At 45.5% G+C, this 25,327-nt stretch overlaps 1 protein-coding gene across 1 annotated transcript in view; it reads right to left on the reverse strand.

Moving 5' to 3' along the window:
• Positions 1-25,110, reverse strand: part of ncanb (neurocan b) — a 134,876-nt gene extending 109,766 nt beyond the window's left edge. Inside the window, exons 1-3 of the mRNA XM_071926009.2 lie at positions 24,976-25,110; positions 19,708-19,841; positions 313-374 (exon numbers count right to left, since the gene is read on the reverse strand). Of these exons, the coding sequence (XP_071782110.2) occupies positions 313-374; positions 19,708-19,841; positions 24,976-25,110 (331 nt within the window). The remainder of the gene's footprint in view (positions 1-312; positions 375-19,707; positions 19,842-24,975) is intronic.
• Between the last annotated feature and the right edge of the window lie 217 nt (positions 25,111-25,327).

The raw sequence follows: 25,327 nt of genomic DNA on the forward strand, positions 1-25,327 counted from the left end.
CGACTGCAGGCTAAGTTGAGGTGAAAAAGTTGGAGAGAGATGAAAGGAAAGAGTTAGAGTGATAGAGAAAGAGAGACACTGAGAGTGGATTTATGGCGCGGCCCGGCTATCTCTAGGTTTTCTGCCCAGCGCTGCGGTCCGGTCTCAGTCCGAGCACGATTCCCTTTCCTGAGATGGAGACAGACCGGGATCCCCCGGGTGTATCGATTCTCAGACACACTCTCATTTGGGAGAATCAGAATTGATGAGACCTGCCTCGGGCCGGGGGTTTATTTACTTATTTATCTGGTGGCTGACCCGGCCCCGGCCTACCTGTCCGATAGTACGGGGGAACCTGCCGGGGCCCGGCGGCTCGCGATGTTGAGGTGCGACAACTAATTTGAGAGCATGAGTGAGAGAGAGATAAAGATGGTCGGGGGGGCGAGAGAGAGAAAGGAGAGAGCGGCTTTTCGCTTTTTAACTGAGCGTGCAGCGGGTGTGCTGATAGGCAGGGTCATGTAAACGGTGTACAAGCTCCATAAATCAAGACGAGACAGCCAACAGAAATCGGCATTTCACAGAGGGGTTTCACTTGAAGTCGGCTTCATTCATCGGTTTGGGCTGCGGCGAGTTCGCCATGTCGTTATGAGTCAGTCAGTTCACTACCAGAGGGATCAATTTAAAACAAGCTGTCTGTGTTACTGCTTACTGCAAAGTCTACACTAGCTGTAAATTACTGCCTGTCGTCATTTCAGTTCTTTGTTGACCACAGAGATTTCCAGGGGCTCCCTCTCCCTTTGATACTGTCTCATGCGTTGGGATGCTTGCTCTTACTCTTGAACCTTGTACCTTCATGTGGCGAACCAAAGGGCTAAGATATCAAAGCTCACCCCCAAACTAAACAAGGGGATCTCTGAGCCTCTTGCATTCTGCTTTTCTTCTGTATCCTTTCAGTGAGATGCTCCATATCCCACAGTCAAGAGTGTGAGACTATCTCTCTCTCTCTCTCTCGCTGTTGCTCTTTGTCTCCCTGTCACTGTCTCACTCCCTTCCCTCCCGTCTTCGCCGCCCCCATCTTGTAAGCTACACAGACTGCCGGGTAATTGGATTTCAACAGACAGTTCAAACGGCGGCATAAAATAATTAGTGACAAACCTCCGATGCAATCTGAGGCATGTTGATCATCTTTCTGGCCTCGCAGGTCTCTCCCAGAGTGAGACGGGGAAACGGTGGGTGGCAGCGCAGGGAGAACCTCTCTCCTGCGTGTGGAAGGCTCACGTACTTCACCGGTGTACATGCATGATATCCGACTTGCTCTGTTCAAAGTGTTTTGTCTGCACAGCTGTGATGGATCTATGATGTGACGCATCAGTGAGCAGTTTCACTTTTGGGTGAGTGAGTCTGTCTGCACATGTGTATTCATATGTGTGTGTGTGTAAATGCACAAGCGTACTAGTGTGTCTACACATCTGTGTGCGTGTGTGCGAGTTTGCATGCAGCCATGTGTTGTGTGTGCATGCTCATCTGGATGTGTGTGTGTGTGTGTGTGTGTGTAGACAGGGATGCGCAGCCGGTAGAGTGTGAAACCAGATGTAGCAGAGCTGCGGTTGCTCAGCATTGATCCCCCCCCCTCTCTCCTCTCCTTCCCCGGAGACAGGAACAAAGAGGCCAGACTACATCAGGCTTGCCTTTGATCAGCTCAGCTCTATCGTGTTCCTATCAGTAATTGGCAGCCCTCGCATCCCGGCTGCTTCCTACACAACATGCACACATGAAAAAGACGCATGCATGGACACACATATTCACACATGGGCACACACACACACCTCCACAGACTCTCTCTCTCTCACACACACACACACACACACACACATATAATCTTTTATTAAGTACATATGCAACATTTTATCTATGGCGTGGCATTGCAGGCTTACTGACAGTGCTGACTGACTCAAAAGTTGGTTATTTGGTCGACTGGATTGTTCACTGACAGCCTGTTTGCCTGGCTGGTTGACTAACTGTTCATGTTTTACAGCATAGCATGCTTATATTTAATGTCCTCCTATATATTTTAGGGTCTTTGCGCTCCATGTACTGCACAACAGGCAGCTGCTTGCAATATGTCCTTGTGGCTGTATTTGTCCTTGTAAACGCAAATGCAAACACAGTACTTATAATAATGGCAGTGTGAAGATTTTTCCACTGGTCGCTTGACTAATAGTCCATATTTTACATCATATATAAACAACACTAATCTAAATGTTGTTTTCCATATACCTGCTGTACAGTAAGAGTTATGCAAAGTATGAAGCTATGCTAAAATGTTACACACTTTACTTTCCACCGTTATCTCCCCAGCGGCCTTATCACCTGAGTTAATGTAATGACACAGATTAATACCTACTGCATAACACACGACCAGGGAAAATTAGAGCCCGCCGTAAAGTAGCTATTCATCTCCACTGAATCCACCTTTGGTCAAAAAAAAAGAAAAAGTCGAGCCAAATTTAAGGAGCTCCAGCATGAATATAAAGCAATGAAGTGATTTAGTTCCTACCGCTGCTTTATTGGAAGCAAATTAACCTGCTTTACAGTGGAGAACAGTGTGAGCAGCCCGTAAATTTGATCACATTTATTATATTTCACCCTGCTCAGGAGACGAAGTGGGAAAAGCGGGACTTTTAAAATTTTATTCTGTGAGCTGACTAAATGAGAGTCATTTCAGCTTTACAGCATTGAACCAATTCACTTAGAAATGCTGTTGCTTGTTGACGGGTCAATAGCATTGATCCATATTCCCAGCAACACTTCACACCATATGAACACATACGCAGCTGCCCAGAAAGCACTGAGCTCTTAATTTATAGCAATGTAAATGATAAAACAAATAAACAAGGGATCTAATGGTGATAATTATGTTTTACAGTCCCCCTTTTTAATTCGGTGTCTCCTTGACAACAAGCTTTCCCCTGCACACCATTTATGTTTAAACATAACTTGTTCTTCTAATCGAGTTTGATAATGGCTTAATGGCCCTTATTGTTATTACACAACATTGGTGTTTGAGTGCAGAGCTATTAGCCCATCATATATCAAGCCCTCAGCGTGATATGCAGTGGCTAAGTGTTTTGAACCAACTTGTTCACGGCAGCATGAATCTGACTGAAGGCCGGTGATTATTAATGACAGTGGCAGGGCAGAGCAGGCACCTCCAATCACATCACAGGTAAATTCTGATCCCGCAACGAGGGCGACGGCAGGGAAGAGCCCTTTAATTCCTCTTTGTTTGGAATTAATCAACCCCGCTTCTAATTTCTCACCCTACCAGTGTTAATGCCCTTCCCGTGTGATACTCTAAATAAGAGATTAACAACTATGCACACACACACACACACACACGCCATTGAACCAATGACAAATGAGGGAGCAAAGGCTCATTTGAATGTCAGACAGAGAGAGAGCGCGTTGGCGTGCCAACATAACCTCCTCCAGACTGTAATTACTCAGCAGTGGAGCGGAAGAGAAAATGCACAGGGTTTGAGAAGAAGAGAAATAAAGACGAAGGAGGAGTGGAGGTGGAGAAGCTTTAAGAGCGGGGAGAGGGGCAAAAAGAGAAATGGAGGAAATGAGGAGGATGATTGGAGAGAGAGAGTAGAAGCTGCACAGGAGATGGAGAGGAGGAGGAGGAGAAAAGGAGGAAAGAAGACAGAGGATGATTGGAGAGAGAGGGAGAGAGAGAGAGAGAGAGAGAGAGAGAGGATGCACCGAAGGAGAGGCAGAGGAGAAGGGCAGGCTCAGAGAACGGTAGAAGAAAATTCAGAAGAGGAAGAGAAGATTAAGGGAGTTGGAGAGGATTAAGGAGGAGAGGTAGTGTAAAGTTAAGGACGCCATCTTTCTCCTCTTTATCACGCCTACCTGGTGGGATAGAGATGCAGGGCAGCTTCCGGGGACCATCTGTTAGAAGGGGAACCCGGTTGCACACAACAGCCAGAGACAGAGACGCTAGGAACGGGCCATTCCTCTGGCTAACACCCCACTGACTGGGTTCTTTAAATTAGCCCCTTTCTCTCCCTCCTGCTCCCTATCTCCGTTTCTCCACCTACTGTGTTGCTACCTATCTGTCTTTTGTGCAATCTGCCTGTGGCATTGTCCTTGAATGTCCCTCCCTCCTCCGCAACTTTCTTTCCTCTTGACTCTTTTCCCTCTTTAAACATCTACCTCCAGTGTGTATTTACTCTGCTTGCCTGTCGCTCTACACATGCTATAGGACTGGGCGACATCTTTCTTATTCATGATGGCATAAAGATATTTGACGCTATTTGGTTTTCTATTACACGTTACGCTTCATGGAAATAAGATCTCTCTAGGATGCCATTTAGTTGACATAGGCTTTTCTCCATTCAGGGTGTTAACTCTTTATACAGCGCTGCAAAAGTAGACAAAACTGGGGAAATAGATCTGTACAAAAAGAAGCGCTTCATATTTTATGGTGCCATGTATTTACAAAACTGAAGAAATGATCATTGATGGCACTATTGTAAAAATGCACATCTTTGGATGGATCCACACTGGTATACCTTCAAGTATGACATTTTGCCTAGTCCTACTGTAGCTATCTCTCTTTCATTCTTGCTGTTCTTTCTCCAAACGTGACCATCTCTCTTTTATCCTCATTCTCTCTCTCTCTGTCTGTCAGTTTCCTCCCCTGTTTCTCCCTCTCTGTGGGGTCTCTGATGAGTGTCTTGGCAGAAGCAGACCCTGTGAAGGTCTCACTCCAGGAGCCTGTCAAAACTTCCCTCATTGGCCACACACACACACACACACACACGCACACACACACACGCAGAGACTCACCAGTAACCATCCACAAGCCCCCTATAGCTTCATATTCAGTAGGATAAGTCAGGATGGGCACTGAGTCATGTGTACACACACATGCACATACACGCATACACACGTGCACACCCACACACACACATACACAAGCTAGCACTCTCTGGAAGGAGATCAACACGCAATGTCACCTACTATCTATTCACAACACTACAGCAATTCAACAAATCTATTATACTTAACTGCATGGTAAATCAATATGTTTTTTCTTAATCTGAGTACTTGGTGAGTAAAATTATAAATTTTGAGTCACTGTCAACCTCTCTCTCTCTCTCTCTCTTTTTTTTTTTCCTTGTGACTCTCAGCAGGCCTGCAGGTGTCAGGTCTCGGTTCCAACTCAACACTTAATGACTAAATTGGAGCAATTAATTACCCTGATTGGTGATGTTAACCTCCACCTCTTCCACCTGGAGGCCTGGCAGTGCAAACTGGTCGATCCATACTGTAGCCTTATACCCCACTCGCTATTTATCCTCTGTACTGCAGCGATCCTTGAAACACCGCTTATTCAGACTTATTGAGAAACACACTGGATCACCCCAAAGGAAACAGAGTATTGTTTTTTTCTCCTCCTCAGAGATAAAGGGAGAGAGAGAGAAAGAGAGAGAGAGAGAGAGATAGATGCAGAGAGAGAGAGAACGTACTAAAACAAGCTTCAGGATAAAGCTCAGGAGTGAAGATGTGAACATGGCATTGAGATAGAGATAAAACTATGAAACATGATTGCATGACTGCACAAAACCATGAATCAACCATGAATTGTAGGCAAAACACAAATTCCAGCTCCCCTCCCCTCTCCTCTCCTCTCTGCTTCTACTCTTCACAACTCCAACTCTACTCCCTGACCTCTCTTGCCTCATTTCCCTTCATCTCTCATGCACCTGCAGCAGTTTGTCAGACTGCTTTGGCTAATTACACATCCCATCACAACCACACAGCCAAAGGCTCTCAGCTGTCCTCATGCGTTACAACTGTGGTGGGACTTAATAGGCATGATCTGCGATTATGACAGGAAGTCATGCATCGAATAATAGATCCCACTACAATAGCGGCGGGAACTTCAAGGCGGAGTCTGTAATTACCTCCAGGAAAAACAATCTGCCAACGATTCATTTTTCATAAGCAGTGATGGGTTAAATATTGGGGCGATATTTGTGAATGTGTCTTTATTGGTATGGCCTGCTCTCTCCCTGGACTCATACCTGGTTACCTGCCTCAGCTCATCCAGCCCTGATGGATGTTGTCTGTCAGTGCAGCCAACTGTTCCAGCTATTGCCAGCCACCCCCCCCTCCCCCCTCCCCTCCCCAGCCAAACCCCCCCTACCCCGCACCCCACTCCTCTCTGCCAACCCAGAGACAAGTTAGATTTTAACGGATGCTTCACACATGCTCAATTAATTCCTAATAATGTTTTCTTTTCCCATCTTTTCCTTCTGCTCTGAGACCCCATTTACACCTGGCATTTCAGAGTGTCTTGAGTGATTGAATAGCAATCAGATAGCAATCCGATCGCACTCATCCACATAAAAATCCAGGTGTGAATGCACCCAAGATGCATTGGGGACGGAATAAATAAAGCCACATACGTAATCTCTATACTCCTCCCAAAATGCTGCGTCTCCAACCGGAAAGTGACATAACGTGCAGTTTTGTTTTGATCTGAGTGGAGCTGAGGAAGCAAACACCGTCAAGGTACACAGGCGAAAACCTCTGCCATCGGTGGGATGTGGATGAGACTCACGGCTGGAGTACAAATTAAACCAGATGTTTAATGTCATTGTGGATGGAATTTGCATATTGACGGGGGAAAGCGCGGGGGGAGGGCAATTGGATTTCAATGCAGCTGCCAAAGACGCATTTTTGATAACAATGTAAATGTAATGTGGATTAATCACATCTAGATACAATCTGGACACAAGTCACATGAAATGCCAGGTGTAAATGGGGTATAAGACGCATTAGGGACGGATTAAAAGTTTAAACCACCTGGTGAAGACACGTTTTTGATAACAAATGTATATCTAATGTGGATAAATCCCATCCGGATACAACCTGGATACAAGTCACATGAAATGCCAGGTGTAAACAGGGCTCTGAGAGCACTGATCCGTCTGTTAGGGGAACAAAGGCAGGAGGGAGAGAGGGAGGGAAGGAGAGAAATAAAGCCTATGGAGTGAGGGACGCAGTGGAAGACAAAATAGGAGAGAAAGGAAAGACTTGCCAGCCTGTGGAGCAGGTAATTCAGCCCTGAGAGCAGTTCAAGCCCAGCACCCTCTTCAGACTACTTACCCACACAATAACTACAAGAGTAAGTCTCAGGATCCAGCTCAAAACATGCCGTAATAGCATAACAGTTGGACTCTCTTAATCTTGCTAAACACATTTCCTAAAACACATTACCACAAACAAGCTGAAGTTGAGAGAGCGCTCAAAGTTCTTACTCAATTTGCATTTTGAGTCAAGAGGCTGGGAAAACAAAAGGCGAGATATAAAGCCGTTTGTAGAGGGGGAGAGAGAGAGAGAGAGAGAGAGAGAGAGAGAGAGAGAGAGAATTTTGGAGCCAAGTCATTGGAGAGCCTCTGGAAACTCATGCTTAAAAGAGAGAGAGAGAGAGAGAGAGAGAGAGAGAGAGAGAGAGAGAGAGGCTAAGAAGGGGAACAGCAGACCTGAAGACCACAGGGATCCCATGTTATCTTTATGAGCAACTAACATGCTCATTATTTATGAATAATGTGGCTATCGGACAGGCATTGTATAATTTATGGCACAGAGAATGAAAGCCCAGGCTGCTTGCACATAATTAGTCACAGTGGAAGCTAACTGCAACCCAAGGCTGGATCTGGACCAGGAGAGATTTAAACGTAACCTGAGGAAATATATCACATCAGCTGATATGGATTTGAGTCTTAGGTCATAAACAGCAAACAAGTCCGGTGTGGCCGTTGAGTGGGCGAAGCCACAGAGGGCACCGAAGCATGATGGGTCCTATAAAGACTAACCGGGCTTCATTATTCTCCGGCCCCAAGCTAATCAAACCTGAGAGCCTGACCACGGGCTCGACCAGAATGACTCAATCCAAAGACTCGGTGATGAGGCGGTGTGCCATTGTTGTTTTACCAGACGCATTCAGCTACGCCGTTGTTCCCGTACTCCGCCTCCCCGCCTGAGAGAGGAGGCGTCGGAGAAGGTAATTTAACTCATCAAACAATGTTTACTGAGAGAGGAAAAACAAACACCTGGCGCTAATTCAAAACGCTCTTCCACGCGGAGGCAGAGAGGAGCGACGGGAGGCCGGGAGCTTTGTTTGGTAAACTATCAGCCGGAAGGTTTAATTGAAAGGAACGGAAGGAGGGAGGGGATAGACGGAGGGGTGGATGGATGGATGGATGAGTGGAGGGTTGATGTTGCAAGGAGAAGAATGCAAGACATCTGTTTATGGAGTGTGGAGTGTGAAGTGTTGACGGAGGATGGATTGAGAGTTGGCACAGAAGAGAGAAAGATCCTTTGCATTCCTCTAAGTAAGAAGCGATGTGGGTTCTTCGTAGGTATATACAGACAAAAAATGAAAACCACATTGTATTTAGAGCTGAACAATTAATCGGAAAAAAAATAGAAATCGCAATATGAACTTCTGCAATTTCCAAATCGCAGAGGCAATTAATTTCTTAAGAGAGAGTTTCGTCCAAACTGGGTTTCTGAACAAGGTGTTTCAGAGCTGCAGGTAACCTTTGTTCCATGAATCAAAACCTTTCATCACACTCTAACTCAGTAAATCCTGCACACTGACATCTAGATTTTTTTTTAACAAAATCACTTTTCTTTAAATAATTTTAAAGTTCTAAAAAATTTATGACAAGAAAAACTTGTGCTGATATGAACCGCAGTTTGAATCACAATTGCAATATTCTGTCAAATAATCGCAATTTGATTTTTTTTGTCAATACCTTTCAGCCGAAATTGTATTCCATCTCATCATTATTCATAAAATAAAGATGGCAGCGTATTGGATTTCTCAGACAGCTCCTTCTGTCTCTCTCTCCTTCTCGGGTCTCCCTCTCCCCCTCCCGTCTCTCCATTTGACCCCCTAGCCCCCTACGTCAGCCCTATTTAAGGAGCTGAACAGTGAGCAGCATCATCAGAGCAACAGACGCCTTGTCCCGGAGAACCCGGCCCCGCTGACCTTCTGAAAGGTACCGCTCTGCCAAAGAAAAGCAAACACCTCATTTATCTGGCCGGCAATGCAAAGAGCAGATCCCACAGGGGGTCTGGGGAGCTGGCAGTCGGATCCGCGGCTGTGACAAGATGAGCGGCCTGAGCTGCTGGCATTAGGCAAGGCTGGACATGCAGCGCTGCTGGATGGCACACAGACAGACAGTTTAAACAAAGCTCAGCTCAGCCACAAAAATAGCCAGGCCAGAACACACACACAACAAAGAGCACACCAGGTTACACCGGGACAAGATCCATCTAACATCACCACTTACTGTTGCCATTTATAAATTGCACATTCAGACCCAAATAAGAGGCTCGAGGATTCATTTACAGCCCCCGTTTTAAGACTCTCGCACTAAAAGAAAAGTGTTATTAATCCTGAACAGCTTCTTTGATAGCAGTGGCAGCGTGGTCGAGGGAGAGAGAGCAGCCAATTAAGACTGTTTGTAGTAAGACATAGGAAATGACAAACGGCGTGATTGCGGCGGCGTCTGGCGACGGGTTGTTGAAGACGCTGCCCTGTCTGGTATCCTGATTAGGAATAAACAGCGCAATCAAGCAGCGTGATTGCGAGATCGGCCTCTTAAACGATGCACCCAAGTTCCATTCTGACCTTGATGCCTCGCTTTCAGACCGAAGCGAGGCGAGAGGAAGAGAGACGGGATGAGGGAGAGGGGGAGGGAAGGGTGGAATAGCAGATGAGAGAAGAGGGAGGAATAAATGGGTGCTTTCCTCCTGTCAAGTTGCTAATTAATGATGTTTGCAACATAGCGAATGCACACAAACACACACAGATGCCTACACACACACACACACACACACACTGAGTTCAATGAAGAGATCTCTCGCAATGACCCACTGAAAGTCCAGCAAATCTACCATGGCCACTTTTCCCACTCCTAAATCCACTCCAAATTGCACTCCTGCTACCTCAGCACTCAACGCATGTGTGTGCACAAACTCGGTGTGCACGCGCATCTATAGGCTCCATAGATCCACTCTTAACTCCGCAGCAGTGGAGTGGAGGTGGTCTAAAGCAACGTTTTCCTAATAAATCACAAGGGAGCTTTTAGAATCAGTGTGCAGTGCAGCGGGGAGTATTTCTTTCTCCATTCCCTCTGAGAAAACCTGAAGCACACACGGCTTGACTGCTAATGGCCCGGCGGTAAATCACATCATGCACCGTAGAGCTGACTCGCTATTTGGAACATCTCGCAATTCTCGTGTGCTCATCTTGCGCTACCACAGCAAGACAAACACGCACGCAGTCACACACACACACACACACACACACACACGCATACAGAAGCTCACAGACTACCCACCGGGATGAGTGCTGAAGCACCGCTCCACAGCTTCAGACAGCTCTGACCCTTTCAGAAGGCTGTGGAAGGCAGGTAATGGCTGCTGCTAACATCCTTCCTCCACTGTTCAGCTTGGCGGTTTGACGTGGAGGAGAGGAGAGGAGAGGAGAGGAAAAGAGAGGAGAGAAGAGGAGAGGAGAGGAAAGGGGATAGGGGAGGAAAGAGGAGAGGAGCGGGAGAGGAGAGGAGGAGGAGAGGAGAAGAGAGGAGAGGAGAGGAACACAGGAAAGAGGAGAAGGGAGGAAGGAGGAGAGGAGCGAGAGAGGAGAGGAGAAGAGAAGAGAAGAGAAGAGAAGAGAAGAGAAGAGAAGAGAAGAGAAGAGAGGAGATAGCCTCAGCTGTAAAGTGCCTGCCTGATTCCCTCTGTCACAACAATGAAGGTCACGCTAAGATGAGGCCCAATTAGGACGTGGCCTCAGACGCCTAAGGTGCCCCTGGCTGGTTAGAGGAACGTGTGTCTGTGTGTGTGTGTGTGTGTGTGTGTGTGTGTGTGTGTGTTTTATGTGGGTGCGTGTGTGTAATTGGGTGGTTGGGAGGTCTTTGTGTATGTGCTCACATGCATGTATGTGGCTGTGATATGTGCGTGACAAAATTAGGTGAGTAACAGAGACAGAGAGAGAGAGAGAGAGAGAGAGCGGAGGTGTCACAGCGTACATTAAAGGAAAGAAAGGACATCGGCAGAGGAAAACAAGGAGGAGTTTCACCACAATGAAGCCTTCAGAACCGCAGCCGACTACAGAAACAAGCCTCTCTGCTCTCTCATCTAAGCCGATGGGACACTAATGTAACGGCTGGTCAGAGCAAGTAAACACTGATAAGAAGACTCAGAGTAAAATGCTGATTATTTATTAACATAGGCACACACATACAGAGAGAGAGAGAGAGAGAGAGAGAGAGAGAGCCCAGCTACAGTAATTCCTGCACAGTGACAGACGGTGGCCGGTGATCCACAGCTCAGCCAATAGTCCGGAGCAGAGGAGCATCCATCACAGAGAGCACGCTCCAATCAATCTGAGCACAGGGATGGACACTCGGGATAGCCTGCAATGCTCTCACAGGACTCTGTCTATCACACACATGCATGCACACACACACACACACACACACGCACATACATACAGACACACACACCAAGTTAAAGAAATTCACAGAGACTCGAAGCGGCCCGGCAACAGTTCTGTGAGCAGCTGCCAGATGTATCAAAGAGAGAGAGAGAGACAGACGGACAGACAGAAAGAAAACTTCTTTAATTACAGCTGAGGGCAAAAGGCCAGACAAACCGGAAGGGGAAAGGAGGGAACGGGGAAATATTTCATTGCGGAACACACCCACGCTATCAAAGGGTAGAAGGAAGAGATATGGATGCAGGGACCCCCCTCCAAGATGAAAGCAGATGCGTGTGTGTGGCAGATTCATACACACAGACACAAAGGCACACACACAGACACGTGCACACACACACACACACACACACACACACACACACACACACACACACAGCAGGCGGTTTCCATCACGGACACTGTCGATTAATGCCGTCCTTGCCTGACTCATGATTGAGGGGACTGCAACAACTTCTCTTCTATTTTTTGCAATTTCTATATTTTTCTCTATTTATTCCGCAGTGTGACAGTTAATTACAGAAGGGGACTGGTTACCACCCCAACGGTTCATTTAAAACGTGGCGGAGCAGAATTGAAAAGCTGGTCTAACCACAGAGGAGGATTTGTCTGCTGAGGTTCTGCATAAAGCCACAAAATGGTAATTGTGTGACTTAAATGTGCATTAAATTTGGTGAGAGGTAAATGTATCAACTGGAGGAATTGTGTGGAACTATGACCATAAAAGGCAAACTCCTTATTCAAATGGGCTATTGGCTGGCTGGGTTATTGACTTGCCGTTTCTGCTCTCGATTTGTAAAGCAGCAACAAATCTCTTTTGATTTGTGCCAGTTTGTTCTCTGTTGACAAGACACAGTAAAAGCAATTTGAAAGGAAATTACATTTTCAACATGCAATTTTCTTGTGAACAATGTGAGAACCATTGGCAAAATAAATACTCTCCCTCCTCTGTTTCCCATTTGGGGAACAGAGTTGGCTCCTTAACAAACTAAGCCCCACATTAAGCAGTCCTTAAGTAAAAGGTAAAACTCATAAGCTCTGCTCTCTTGCTCTCTCTCTCACACACACACACACACACACACTCACACACACACACCTGAGCATCCGCTGGTCCTCTTTTCTCACCTTTCAGCACACTCCACTTCTATCATTGACTCTAATGCCTCAGAGCTTTGAAGGCAGCACGCTTCATAGCTCCATGTAAAAACCACTCTGGTGGAGCATTGGCAATCTCATTACCCACCACAGAACCACTGGCAACTCTACTGGCAGGACATCTGACCCGCTATAAACCCTACAAATTGAGAGAATTCTATATTAAAGTCAATCTGATGGACTTTTTCATTCACCACCCAGAGCCTGTCTGCAGTGGTGCAGACAGGGTGAAGGGAAATATCGCCAGTCAAAGAAATCGAGAGAGAGTTTCAGACAGAAGGTAGACTGAAAAAGATAGATAGATAGATAGATAGATAGATAGATAGATAGATAGATAGATAGATAGATAGATAGATAGATAGATAGGCATGGCAGGGAATGTCAAGGCTTGTGCAGGATGAACACTGTCCAGATGAAGCTAGCTTTCACCTCGGCCTTTTCACCCTCTCTCTAAGCTTTCCTGGCTCATTCTGTTCAGCTCAGCACATTTCTGGATCCCACTGACCCGTCCACCCACATGCTCACACACACACACACACACACACACACACACACAACAGTGCACACACACACAATCACACACACACATGGTCAAACCTCTGAAGGAGAAGATTTGCTGATATCTGTCAGGTAGCTAAACCTACACAGCCGACAAATCCAGCAGTCACCTAAAGACTGAGTTTGAGCACAATAGACTAAATCCACCTGGTGAGGGCTGCAGGTCAGCCTGCTGCCAATCTGTCTGCTTCTCTGTCTATCTGTGTCTGTATCTCCATCTGTCTCTCATCTGTCTGAATCTCCATCAACCACTCTTTTATCCAAAGCGCTTCACAGGCCCGCGAGTGCATGCAATTGTTTGTTTATTTAGCGTCGGTGGCCCCAGCAGAAATCAAACCGCTAACCCTATAGCAATATTAACGGCATGCTCGTTCCCTTGAGCCACACAAGTCCGTCTGTTTATCTCTGTCTATGTGTGTCTATATCTGCCTGCATCTGCCTTTGTCTCCTTCCCTACATCTGTCTCTCATCTGTCTATCTATCTGTCTGACCGGCACTTGCCGTGTCTTAGATGAAGTTTAAATTTGGTCTTGTAAATTTTATCATTATAATGGAGAGCAAACATCAAGCAAAAATCATCAGAAATTTATTGGTGATGCATATTATAAATAAGTCACATCAGGGGAACATTTAGGGCCAATGTTCCCTCTAAGTTGTGTGCGTCAGTTTTTAATTTATTCCATTAACCGTCATCATCATTGCTCCACTTGTCCCCAGAAATGTAGTCCATATAAGCGGGTTTGGACGTTTTGCCGGCGAATTAAAAGCAGACTTTGCCATACCTTAAGCTTTAGTGAACTGACGCCCCTGGTCTATGCCCTTCTCAGTCTTGCCTATTTGTCCATGTCAGCGCCTGCCTGCCTGTCTGACGATTTCTGTGTTTCCATCTATCTGTCTCAATCTGTCTCTGTGTCTGTTTCCCTGTAGGTGTCTGTCTTTATCTGTGCCTGCCTTACACCGTGTGTAGCAGCTCGATCTAAAAAATGAAAAACAGAGTGATGTGAAGACATTAAAAGGCCGTATTACCACAACAATAACAAAAACCTTGGAGAAAAAATATGATTTGGAGCTCTGCGCCTACAGTCACACAGACGGGAGGATTACAGAAAGCTGTTTTTTTTTTCCCGCGTTGGTTCGGAATATTTAAGTGAATTGAATTTCTTCATAACAACAAGAAACACCAACAACAAACCTTTTGAAGCCACAATATTTAAAAGCAACTACTCACTAAGGCATCCCACACATAATGCTCTGGTATCTTTTCAAAGTGTTCAGCATTCAACATTTGTTTGACTAACACAAAGGAGGGAAAGTCTCATTGTGTCTTACTTTGTGTGACTGAAAATTAATAACTCACATCAATAGCAGCAAAAGTCAGATAATGCACTCACACACATGCACGCACGCACACACACACACACACACACACACACAAATGGCATGCACCAACTGCATAGACACAAAGCCATCAAATAAAAATGGAAAGTCATCATGGATCAGCCCGACCTGGGTGGAAAGGGATTTGAATGAAATTAATTACACTACTTTCCTATTCTCTCCCATAAATCCTTGTGATTGGTCTCGGCAACCCCAGAGCTAGATCTCTGATTAGTGAGGAGAGCTCAATAAGCATCACACTGATGCCTCTGCTTCATAAATAGCCCTGCTCTGTGGAATCCAGGCAGCCGGGCTTAGGGAGAGGAAGACAGACAGAAATCATTATCAGTAACAAGGGCCCTCCTTCACTGGCGTATGTTTCTCTCCCTGCATCCACTTGTCTCGCTTTCCTCTTGCTGTAGTTTCTGGTTTTTTCCTCTGGAAATACACCATCGGATCCTGAGATTCCTTTTGTACTTCTACAAATTAAAATCAAACGCTTGCTCACACACTCGCGTCTCCTTTGGGAACGCCAGCACTATAGAGGGGAAAACATTGGCCATCTGTAGGCCTCTCAAGCACTCTGTTTACCAGCTCATCAGTGTCTGTCAGATACAGCCTGCACCGCGATGATGCCATCATCACACACTTGACGTCTTTTAGTCATGCGTCTTTCAGTCATCCACTGTATGTGTGTGTGAAAGAGAGGGAGCAAAAGAGAGAGCATGTGTGTGTGTGTGTGTGTGTGTCTGTGTGTGAACATTTTGTCTTGTGCCCTGCCTAATTTATCTATACCAGGAAAGACACTGGAGACACAAAAGGCTGTGCTGCAGGAGCTGTCCGGTGCTGAAACCACACAGAGAAGACAACGCATTAGAGTCCACAGGGAGCCTTTCTCTGTCTGAGGATTAACTCAAACAGATAGGAAACCACTGGCATAATGGTGAAATAAACAGCTAGCTGGTATTTGCTTCTCCTCCGGGGTGTTTTAGTAAGTGAATGACAGAGCAGCAATCCAATTCAGACCTGCTGGCACGCCACCTGAGCCGGAACAAAGGAAGCATCGCACCCAACTGGTCAGACAAAGAAAAGAGCAGCCGAGGAAAGGAAATCTAGCCCCCCCTCCCTCCAATTATTGGAAGATACTCGATTGTGCCCCTGTCATTAATTCAGCAGACAAAAACTGTTACCAGATGTCATTATTTATTTATAGTATTTAATAGGCAAAATGCTTGCTTTGAATAATACATTCAGTGGGAGTGGGGTGCAGAGGGGGGCTCTTGATGAATATGCAAGAGCTGTGTCTGGGGGGATTCTGGTAAACTATCTTTCTTTCTGCCTGCCTGCCTCCTGGGCTTTGTCTGCTCTGCCAGTGGCCGTGATGGCACAGCTGTGCCGCTCATTAGCTTGGCGCTAGGCGCAGTGGCTAGTTCAATGTGGCTAATGTCAGAATATTGTTATTAGCCAAAGCAAAGGTAGCAGCGGCCCACTGAGGCTCTGCTCTGTCTGCTCTGCTGTGCCAGGTTGGAGGAGTGAAAGGAAACGGAGGTTCTCCTGAGCTGTCAATCAAGCAGACTGACATCCTCTGGCGGGCGGAGGTGCAGCCTTCATTAAGCTCAAACAACCCTCTGATTGTGGCAATAGAGGCGCCAGGTGGATAGAAGCAAAAAAAAACTTACACTCACTCACGCACCCACCCACACACACACACACACACACACCCACACACATTCACAGTCACACACATGCACACAGACAAACATGAATTTGCACAAACTGTACAATGCACACATGCTCTTGATCATTCAGACAAACAGAATTTAATATGTGTGTAGGCTGCTGTGAGTGTTTGCACTGTTTAATTGGATCAGGGCTCTCTAAGTCTGTAAATTAGTCTCTCTCTGCAGGAGGCTTCCGGCATCACTCCTACCCCTCCACTACCATAGCCAAATAAGCAGCATCAATTTGTAACATGTACATGGCCTACAGCCCTCTGCTTTCAGCAAAAACAAAAACATCTCAATAATAGATATCTCTTTTTCCACTGGAGAACTATGTCTACAGAGCAATATGAGATTAGAGCTAGCTATTAGCCACAGTGGGACCCTAACTGAATCATAGTGGTAGTCCTGTTAACTCCATACTCTTCCAACTATAGGCCAAGTTGTAGCTAGAGGCCGTCATCAGTCAGGCAGCCACAAGCCCAGAGATCCTCAGTTCTGATACCATGCATGGCTGCTCTTTCTTGTTTCATCCTGTGCCAGGGTGGTTTTGTTTGTTTAAAACACAGCAGCAGGTTCATTGTAGGAATATGAATGTCTTACATGAGCGAAATCTACTTAAAAATTCACAGTTTTCCATTCATTGGTTTGGACACTACTCAAGTGCAAAATTGAATTCTTGCCCGTTCACGTCTTCTGCTACAAGTGTCAGCACTAAGCTGCGGGCATCCAGGCAGAAAGACATATTATTGAAATATGTGACAATTCAACCTCATGCAAAAAGCAGATAATGCTGTGAAATTTCCCCAGTCTGCTACCTCCCTCCCTCCCTCCCTCCCTCCCTCCCTCCCTCCCTCCCTCCCTCCCTCCCTCCCTCCCTCCGTCCCTCTCTGTGTCTCTCTCTCTCTCTCTCTTGAGGTGTGATGACAACATTTCTGAGCTGCTTTTGGCCCCGGCCGCAGTTGGCGTGGAGCCGCTGAGGAGCAGTGAGGCTCCCTCTGAAGGGATATCGTTCCTCCATTGTAATGCCTCATCACAGAGAAAATGTGAAAATGGGGGCAGTGAACTGGCAATACCACAGAAAGGAACACCTCTACTGAAAACAATGGTGTCAACAGGATAGCCTGCGCACTAGAGAGATAGTGAGCCCAAAGTGAGCAAGAGAGTGACAGAAAAAGACAGAGAGAAGGAGCAATGGAGGGAGACAAAAAGAAAGATCAAGACCTCCTGAGATAGAAAACGCAAGAGGCAGACAGAACCAAAAAGAGAAAGAAAGAGGAGTGAAAATGTAGAGCCAGAACCCCTCCTATAACGCAACAAAGCTGATCTGCTCAGTAGAAACCTCTCCAGCTTCCACAGGTGCCAGGGAGCCCTGATCGTCCCCAAACACAGTTCAGAAACTGGCAGCAGAGGAGACCACTGGACACACACACAGAAACACACACACACACACAAGTATTATATACACACAAACAGAGCCCTACACATGGCTGCTCAACTGGTGAGGAGGCTACATCTTGTCTACAGTCGGAGAATGAATAATGAAGCTGCGTGTTTTTTGATCTCGGCGGTGTCGCTCTGCATCAGCTGGGAAAGAGCGGCTTGCTGCTCCTGATCCATCAGCCGGCCTGTCTCTGGGTATTGGCTTGGCCACACACACAAAGGCTCACACATACTAAGGTGGATATACACACTCACAGGTGGGCAGAGCCGTTTCTGCCAGTGCCAAGGCCGAAACATAAGCTCACACATGTGTGAAGAGAGACGGGAGGGAGGGGTGTAATATCAGAGAGAAGGAGAGAGAGAGAGATGAAGGATGGGACGATTCAGGCTCTACATCTGCTCAGGCAAGCTCCTCAGTAAGCTTATGGTTAGGTATGTGTGTGTGTGTGTGTGTGTGTGTGTGTGTGTGTGTGTGTGTGTGTGTGTGTGCACATGTGTGTATGTATGTGTGTGTGCAAGTGCCAGAGACATGAAGTGAGAGCGAGAGACAGAGAGACAGAAACTTCCCCTAGCAAACTGCTTGCGTGAATCTCTGCTAAATTTCCCCGGGGTTCCTGAGCAACTCCCCTCCTATTCTCACTGCCATTCTCTATCTGACACACTGCCACACTATCTTAAAAAGAAGACAAACAGAAAAAAAGCAAAGTGCAATGTTGTTGTTTTTTCCCACCCCCAACATCATCCCTCATTGTCAGATAGCCCACTAAAGGCATGTTGCGGTGCACTACCATGGCAGCAGTAACCCAGCCATGCTCAGACATTCGCCGCTTTCATCAGTTTGTAGCCTAGAGGAGTTGTTGTGCGACAGCAAAGTTTCCTCGAACAGAAACGATCTAGAGACCCGTTTGACGAAGTAAGTGCCATCCAAGATAATGTCTCAGGTTCCCCTGTATGGCTTACTGACAGCACTGACAGCACTGGCTGTGCTGCCTATCGACTTTCACCCATCCAACAGCTCCCTCTATCCCTATCTCCGCTACCTGAAAGCTCGCAGAGGGAAAGACAAAGGAGAGATTGTAGTTTTTTTTTTTTACGCTAAGAGACGGAATGATGGTTGTTCAGATTGAAATCCTGCGGCAGCCCTGCCATGCTCCATGTCTTTTTAATTAGCTCAACATAAGCAGCTTTTAAAAGAGCCGGCAAGAGAAGTAATGGCACTCTTCTTGGCACTGACTGCTGCATTTGTAACTCGTTAATATGTTAACAGATATAGGACCCTTGCAATATCACTACTTATTGTTACTATCAATGCAGTCAGACAGACAAATGACACACAAAGGGCTACAGTAGGGTAACAGCAGTCTCATATACAATAGTAACTTATAAGAGCATGTTTGCAATCGAAAGCTATCCTTATTTGCTAAAGTCAAGTGATAAGATGCATAGGGCAACAAGGAAAAATATACATGATAAATATATATGGCTAAGCAAAGGTCTCAAGTGAAATTTAAATAAATCCCCAAAACAGCAAAATAGTTCATTTTACTGAAAATACTGATCAGCTACAGGCTATTACCAGAAAAAATCTAAAGTAATTTTTTTCAATAAAATTAAAGTCTCATCCTCTCACAATAGCCTATAAGCAGTTTTTGCATAATAACGGCTCTATTTCTGATCAAATCAATCCTAGATCTGTCTTTGTCTTTGAACTACAGTGATAGGCTAATCTCCAGTTCATCACCGACTGTGGTGAACAAGCTGAACATCCTTTTCTCTTGTGTAGGATCTGGAAGTCAAAAAAAGACTCTAAAACGACTTTATCTGCCAATTCGATGTCAAATGCCTCACAGAAGCCATAAACCAACTAAAACAACTCGTGTTCACCTTTCGGAGGAGGTGAGGTCCAGTCCACAGGAATGTAAAGCGATGCTGCAGCCGTACTGGAGCGTCGGTCCGATCCGGTGCAGGTGGTAGCGCCACAGCCAGGGAGTTGAACCATCCAACGACGCGTAAAACCTCTGCAAGTGTGGATGAAAACGAGCCAATTGCGGGTTTTGGGGGTCGGGGGAGGCGTGAACAACCAAAAGCACAGTATCGTTTGCCTGTAATAAGTGTCTGTCTCAAGCAGTGCCCGCGTCCTCCAGAGACGAGCCGAGGCAGCAGCCGAGAAGTGGATGAGCGCCAGAGTGATGCTCACCTCTCCAGCAGCGGAGCGCTACTGAACAAAAGAGCGCTCCGCAGGCTCTCTATTCAAATAGCAGGAGAGAGAGAGAGAGAGAGAGAGAGAGAGTGAGAGAGAGAGAGAGAGAGAGAGAGAGAGTGGGGTGGGGGGTGGAGGGGAGAGGGGGGGGATAGAGGAGCCGGGCCGCGGGGAGAGAAACGGGGGACTGTCGTCAATACGCTAAAACACCGAGGTTTACGTGCAGCCCGAAGCCCCTGCGTCTAAAATCATTCCATATCAAAACTTCGAAACCCGCTAATATGGGTTAAATTTATGGGGACACGTGCAACAAGAACTGGCGATATGTTATTGTTTGGTCAATGTGGTAAAATTATTAGATGTAGGTCACCAAACGCACAGAGCTAGTGGCCGTGAATCGCCTGATGTAATTTATTTTTTGAGGGAGGCAGGGAGGAAGGCAGAGGGTTTGGTTAGAAACATTTTGGCACCTCTGCCCTGCTACTGTATAGACCCTATAATCCCGTTTAGCTTTTCTCTGAGCGGTGTAATTAATAGCCTGAGGGATAGAATTACCTTGTTTGGCAGACTAGCAAAGACCTCGACCTGAGATTTAGTTGCAGTGGGTTAGCTTATCAAATTAGATTAATGCACAAATTCTCTTGGATTTAGTTGGTAGGCTTATAGCGTTACAGGCTGGCTAACATTTCACCTGGATATGGCTACATGCAGTAAGGCCTGCTTTTCATCCACTGTTTGTAGGCCTTGACGAGAGTGAAGTCTAGGCATGATGGCAATTAACTGAAAGATCAGAATTATTATCGCAGTAAAGGGCACAAACTTGCAGATGGGTGTCAATAGTGTTTTCAGTCAATAGAGTTTGCAGAAGTGGTGCTGCTGGATATTCATAGCGCGACCCTCCGCTTTGCTGCACAAAGAATAATGATCCCCCCAGAGACGCCGTGCTGCCGTGCGGGGGAGATTAACGCTATGTTCAGCAGAGTAGTATAATTTAAGCATGGCTTGAGCTGCTTGCATTCTTTTTTTTGTCAGTTTAACAAAAAACAATTTTCTATAGGCACAGTGTATTTTGACTTTATACCAGCTGTACTCGTTTGAAATTCTTGCAGATATTGTAATGAACAGCACTGCAAAAAATCATTTTCCTACGTGGAGAGCGGGCCACAATAGGCAGAAAATGGTTTATTTACCGGCCTCACTGCAGCGCGCCGCCTCGCCGCTCCTGTCCGGGAGCTGTCCGCGGTGCTGGAGCGGTTTAGCGGGCAGAGCGCTGATGCGCCTTTTAGCAACATTTTTCTTATAGCCGACTTTGCACACAGTAAACACTCATATACCCACAATCTCACACGCGCACACACTGAGGAAACAGTCTGCCAACCAAACCATGCTGTACGCTACAGTACAGCTGTACAGCAGGCACATATAGTGTTCTTGAATAGTATTTTGATTTAAATTATGATGAAACCTATGATGATCCCCGCGGGGAAATTATTTGAAAAGAGGCCTATACAAATCAGCATTTAAAACAAATCTGTTTTTTCACACAATTCATTGATGACATAATTGCGGTGCCTGCGTCAATGGGAACAGTCAAAGTCCTCATTACGTTCAAAGCCATAACATGTAATAGTCCCATTTACATTGAAACTAACGTCAGCGTCTGTCTGAGTGCTCAGACTGTCTTTAAAATAGCGCAGCGAGACGAAGCCAGGCAGCCTCTCCAGTGGCTTTGAACACCAAAAGGACTCCAGCGCCACAAGCCCTAAGCCTGTGCTTATCAGATCACTTCACACAGGCACTTCAAAAGGGCAAGGCCTTATGATGACGAGGATGATGATGATGATGATGATGGAGATGAAGACTAGTTAGACACTGGTTTCTGTCTCTCTCTCCTCTCTCTCTCTCTCTCGTTACCTTTCCGTTTCCCATAATGACTCTGAGGCAATCAAACTACAAACAAGAGAGTCAACAAAGAAACAGCTTATATCGATCTCTGGGCTTTATAGCCAAGGGCAAATGTGTTTATCTAGCGTAGCCACTACATTATACTAGGGCTAAATACATATTTGATGTTGTGGCTACAGCTATGAGCAACTCAGTGCAAGGAAGCATCCTCTGGCTACAGTTGATTATATTTTGTTAATACCTTAATTAGGCAAACCACAAGGGAAATTAATCCCCAGAGAGTCGGCTTTTTAAAACACCATCCAGCCACCCCTGAAACCCAAAGGAATAATTAGACAGTGCAGAGGAATGTGTTTGTCCCTGAGAGGATTTTGGAATAAAGTTTACCCCCACCTCCTCCTTTGACACAGTATAAAGAAGAATTAGGAGGCTGTGCTTTTGTCGGCACAAAGGCCCTATTCTGAAGGCATAACAATCATGCAGCCTAAGTCGGCTTCCATGACAACAATAACGCATTTCACATCACCAAAACTCACTGAAGCAATCTCAAATTATGTGGCCGAGCATCTCAATTGCACATGAACAAAGTAAACAAGCCGATCCACAACAACGCCATAACATCCATTTATGTTGAACATGGCAAGACAGATTTGTATTGACAGCCTCTTGTTTTGTGTCTGAGAGTGTGTTGATATGAACGAAAAGGTCAGCAGACGTACGGACGCCCCGCCAGAACTCTGCTGTTCCAGCTTTATATTCACTTTTATTTTCTCCTCTAAAATGATCCATCTTCCCCTGTGCAGACTATCAAACACAACAAACTATGTTAAAGCTTCAAAAATGTGCAGACTGAGCTCTAATCCAGAATAAAAGGTGACCCAGTGATTAAGCTCCATCTAATAAAGAATTACTTGAAAGCACAGATGACTGCATTTGGCAACTATAAAATAAGATGAATCAAAGACTTTCATTATAGCATTTAGCTTTCACGTCTCTCTGTTTTTCTTGTCTTTTATTCAACTTCATAATGACCCTGTGGAATTTAAATCACAATTACATTTCTCTCAATACCCAAAGGTATTGTTTCGTTGAGTTTTTTTTTGCAGCAGAATGCAAAAACATGATCAGATGCAGTGAAGCTAGGCACTTCCCTGTTCCCAATAGATCTTTTTCATAAACATGGCCAAGAAGCCAACTTTCTGTCACCTCCGACTCTGTCTGTGATCACAAATTGTGTTTCAATATAGCGTATAACACAATACAAGGGTTTCCATTAGCATATCTTTATGTTTCTGTTGTCAGACGACTGCACAACTATAAAAAAGTGATTTGATCGACGGTCACAAAATGCAAACATAAAGATATGTCAATGACAACACCTATATTGTGTTATATGCTATATTGAAACACAAAATGAGTGATCACAGACAGAGTCAGACGTGACAGAAAGTTGGCTTCTTAACATTGCTGGCAATGGTGAGAGCCGACCTATACCTATAAATTAAAAACTGATGGCAATCTTTTTCAAGGTGTGAAGGTATTCTCACCAGTGGCCTTCATTTAAAATGCCTGTTAAGAAAATATGAAGCTGTATTAATAGAGTCATATCAATACATAGTGAGGCTATGGAGCAACAAAAATACAGTTGATTGTAACAGCACTATGAAATCTGTATCTATGTAACTAAATGAAAGAATGGTGGTGGAGGTTGAGGTGGTGGTGTGTGTATCAGCATGTGTGTGTATGTGTGTGTGTGTGTGTGTGTGTGTAAGAGAAAGGGGTAAAAAGAGACCTGATCCTGATTGCATTCAATAAATTTGGCCTTAATCAATTTACCCATCGCCACAGTCAATAAAGGCTAGACAGAGTGTAGCCATCTGAAGATGATACAAAACTACACACACCACTATGTGTTACATCTATTGTCATATTGTCTAGAGTACTGTGACACCCCTCGCACACCTTACTATTGGTTGCTTATAATGGTAATGATGTAAGACTTTATAAACTTATTCTACTGTTGCACTCATTATAAGTTTCTCTGGATAAGCAAGCCAACTCATTCCCAAAAAAGGTAAATGGAACTGCAATCAGAAACAATAAAACTATCTCACACTTACAAATAAAGCGAGAGAGACAGGGAGCACATATGGACATCATTAATCTATATGGAAAGCCACTGTATATACCTGGGTCTTTTATCACCGGTCGCAGAGAGGAAAGGGGAGAGGGAAATATGACATGAAGTGAGAAGATGAGGAGAAGTGAGAAAGTGCCAAAGTAGAGACATAAAGACACCGTGAAACAGTAATCTCAGTTTAGTTCCTCTGATAAAAAAAAAAAGCTATGTGTGGGAGGGGATGATGAAATTAAATGTGACTGTAGCCAAAAAGATTATCACAATACTTGCTGTAACACACTAGGATCTTTGGGACTTTTTTTGAATTTGCAAACATACTAATCTGTGGTGATGATGAACTAACAGAACATTGTGTGCACGTTACCGTGGAAACCCCAAGTCCAATACAGCGAGCTTGCTAAAAGATGTTGATCAAATCAAAAAGACCAAGGTCGGCACAGTAAAGAATAGTAATTATAGTTTATTATAGCTACTGCTATGTTACACATCCAAGTCCACCTCACTGAGCCTTTACATGAACAAAGAAAAAGAATTTCAGAGTTTTGCACCAAAATAGCTGTAGGTCTAATTAATGATTTTGTGTAGGCGTATTTTTTGTGAAATTTATGGCATTCATCAGTTTCCCAGAGAACCTAATGGTTAGCAACAATCTTGAACAACTTGCAACTCAGGAGGAAGTATGAAAAGTAGTGCTGGATTGAGGTTTGAAGCAGTGTGTGTGTGTGTATTTGACAAAGGGGGGTGGGATATGTGTGTGTCACGGGGGTCATTCTTGGCGCTGATCCAGACTCCGCAGCTCATTGACCCAGAAAGGACTGACACAAGCACTAAAAGGCAATCAACAAACCGCACTTGGTCATTCGCCATCACTGAGAATGGCTCCCTGCGTGAAGCGGGGTTAAATTACCAAATGGTGGAAACGAGAGAACAGGATGGAGGCGGCGGGGACGGAGCGAGGAGCTGAGGGAGAGGAGGAGGGAGGGGAGGCAGACAAAGCGCGGGCGATGACGTCGGTGGGGATCGTCTGGCCGGTGACAGGCATTGTGGGAGCACCGGGGGGGGCTGTGAAGCGCCACAGAAAAGAGAAGAGTCAGCAGACCAGAGAGGCTGTAAATGAGGGTGTAATGAAGCCGCGCAGGTGGGGGCAGGTGATCCATAATGAATGAAGGTGAGGAGGGGAGGAGACAAGGGGCCCCTGGTTGGGCTTTGCTTGGTCTATAATAAACACAGGACCAATCAGAGAGTCTCTGGCTGACTCA

This window comes from Centroberyx gerrardi, chromosome 9 (genome assembly GCF_048128805.1).
Source record: "Centroberyx gerrardi isolate f3 chromosome 9, fCenGer3.hap1.cur.20231027, whole genome shotgun sequence".
Lineage (NCBI taxonomy): Eukaryota > Metazoa > Chordata > Actinopteri > Beryciformes > Berycidae > Centroberyx > Centroberyx gerrardi.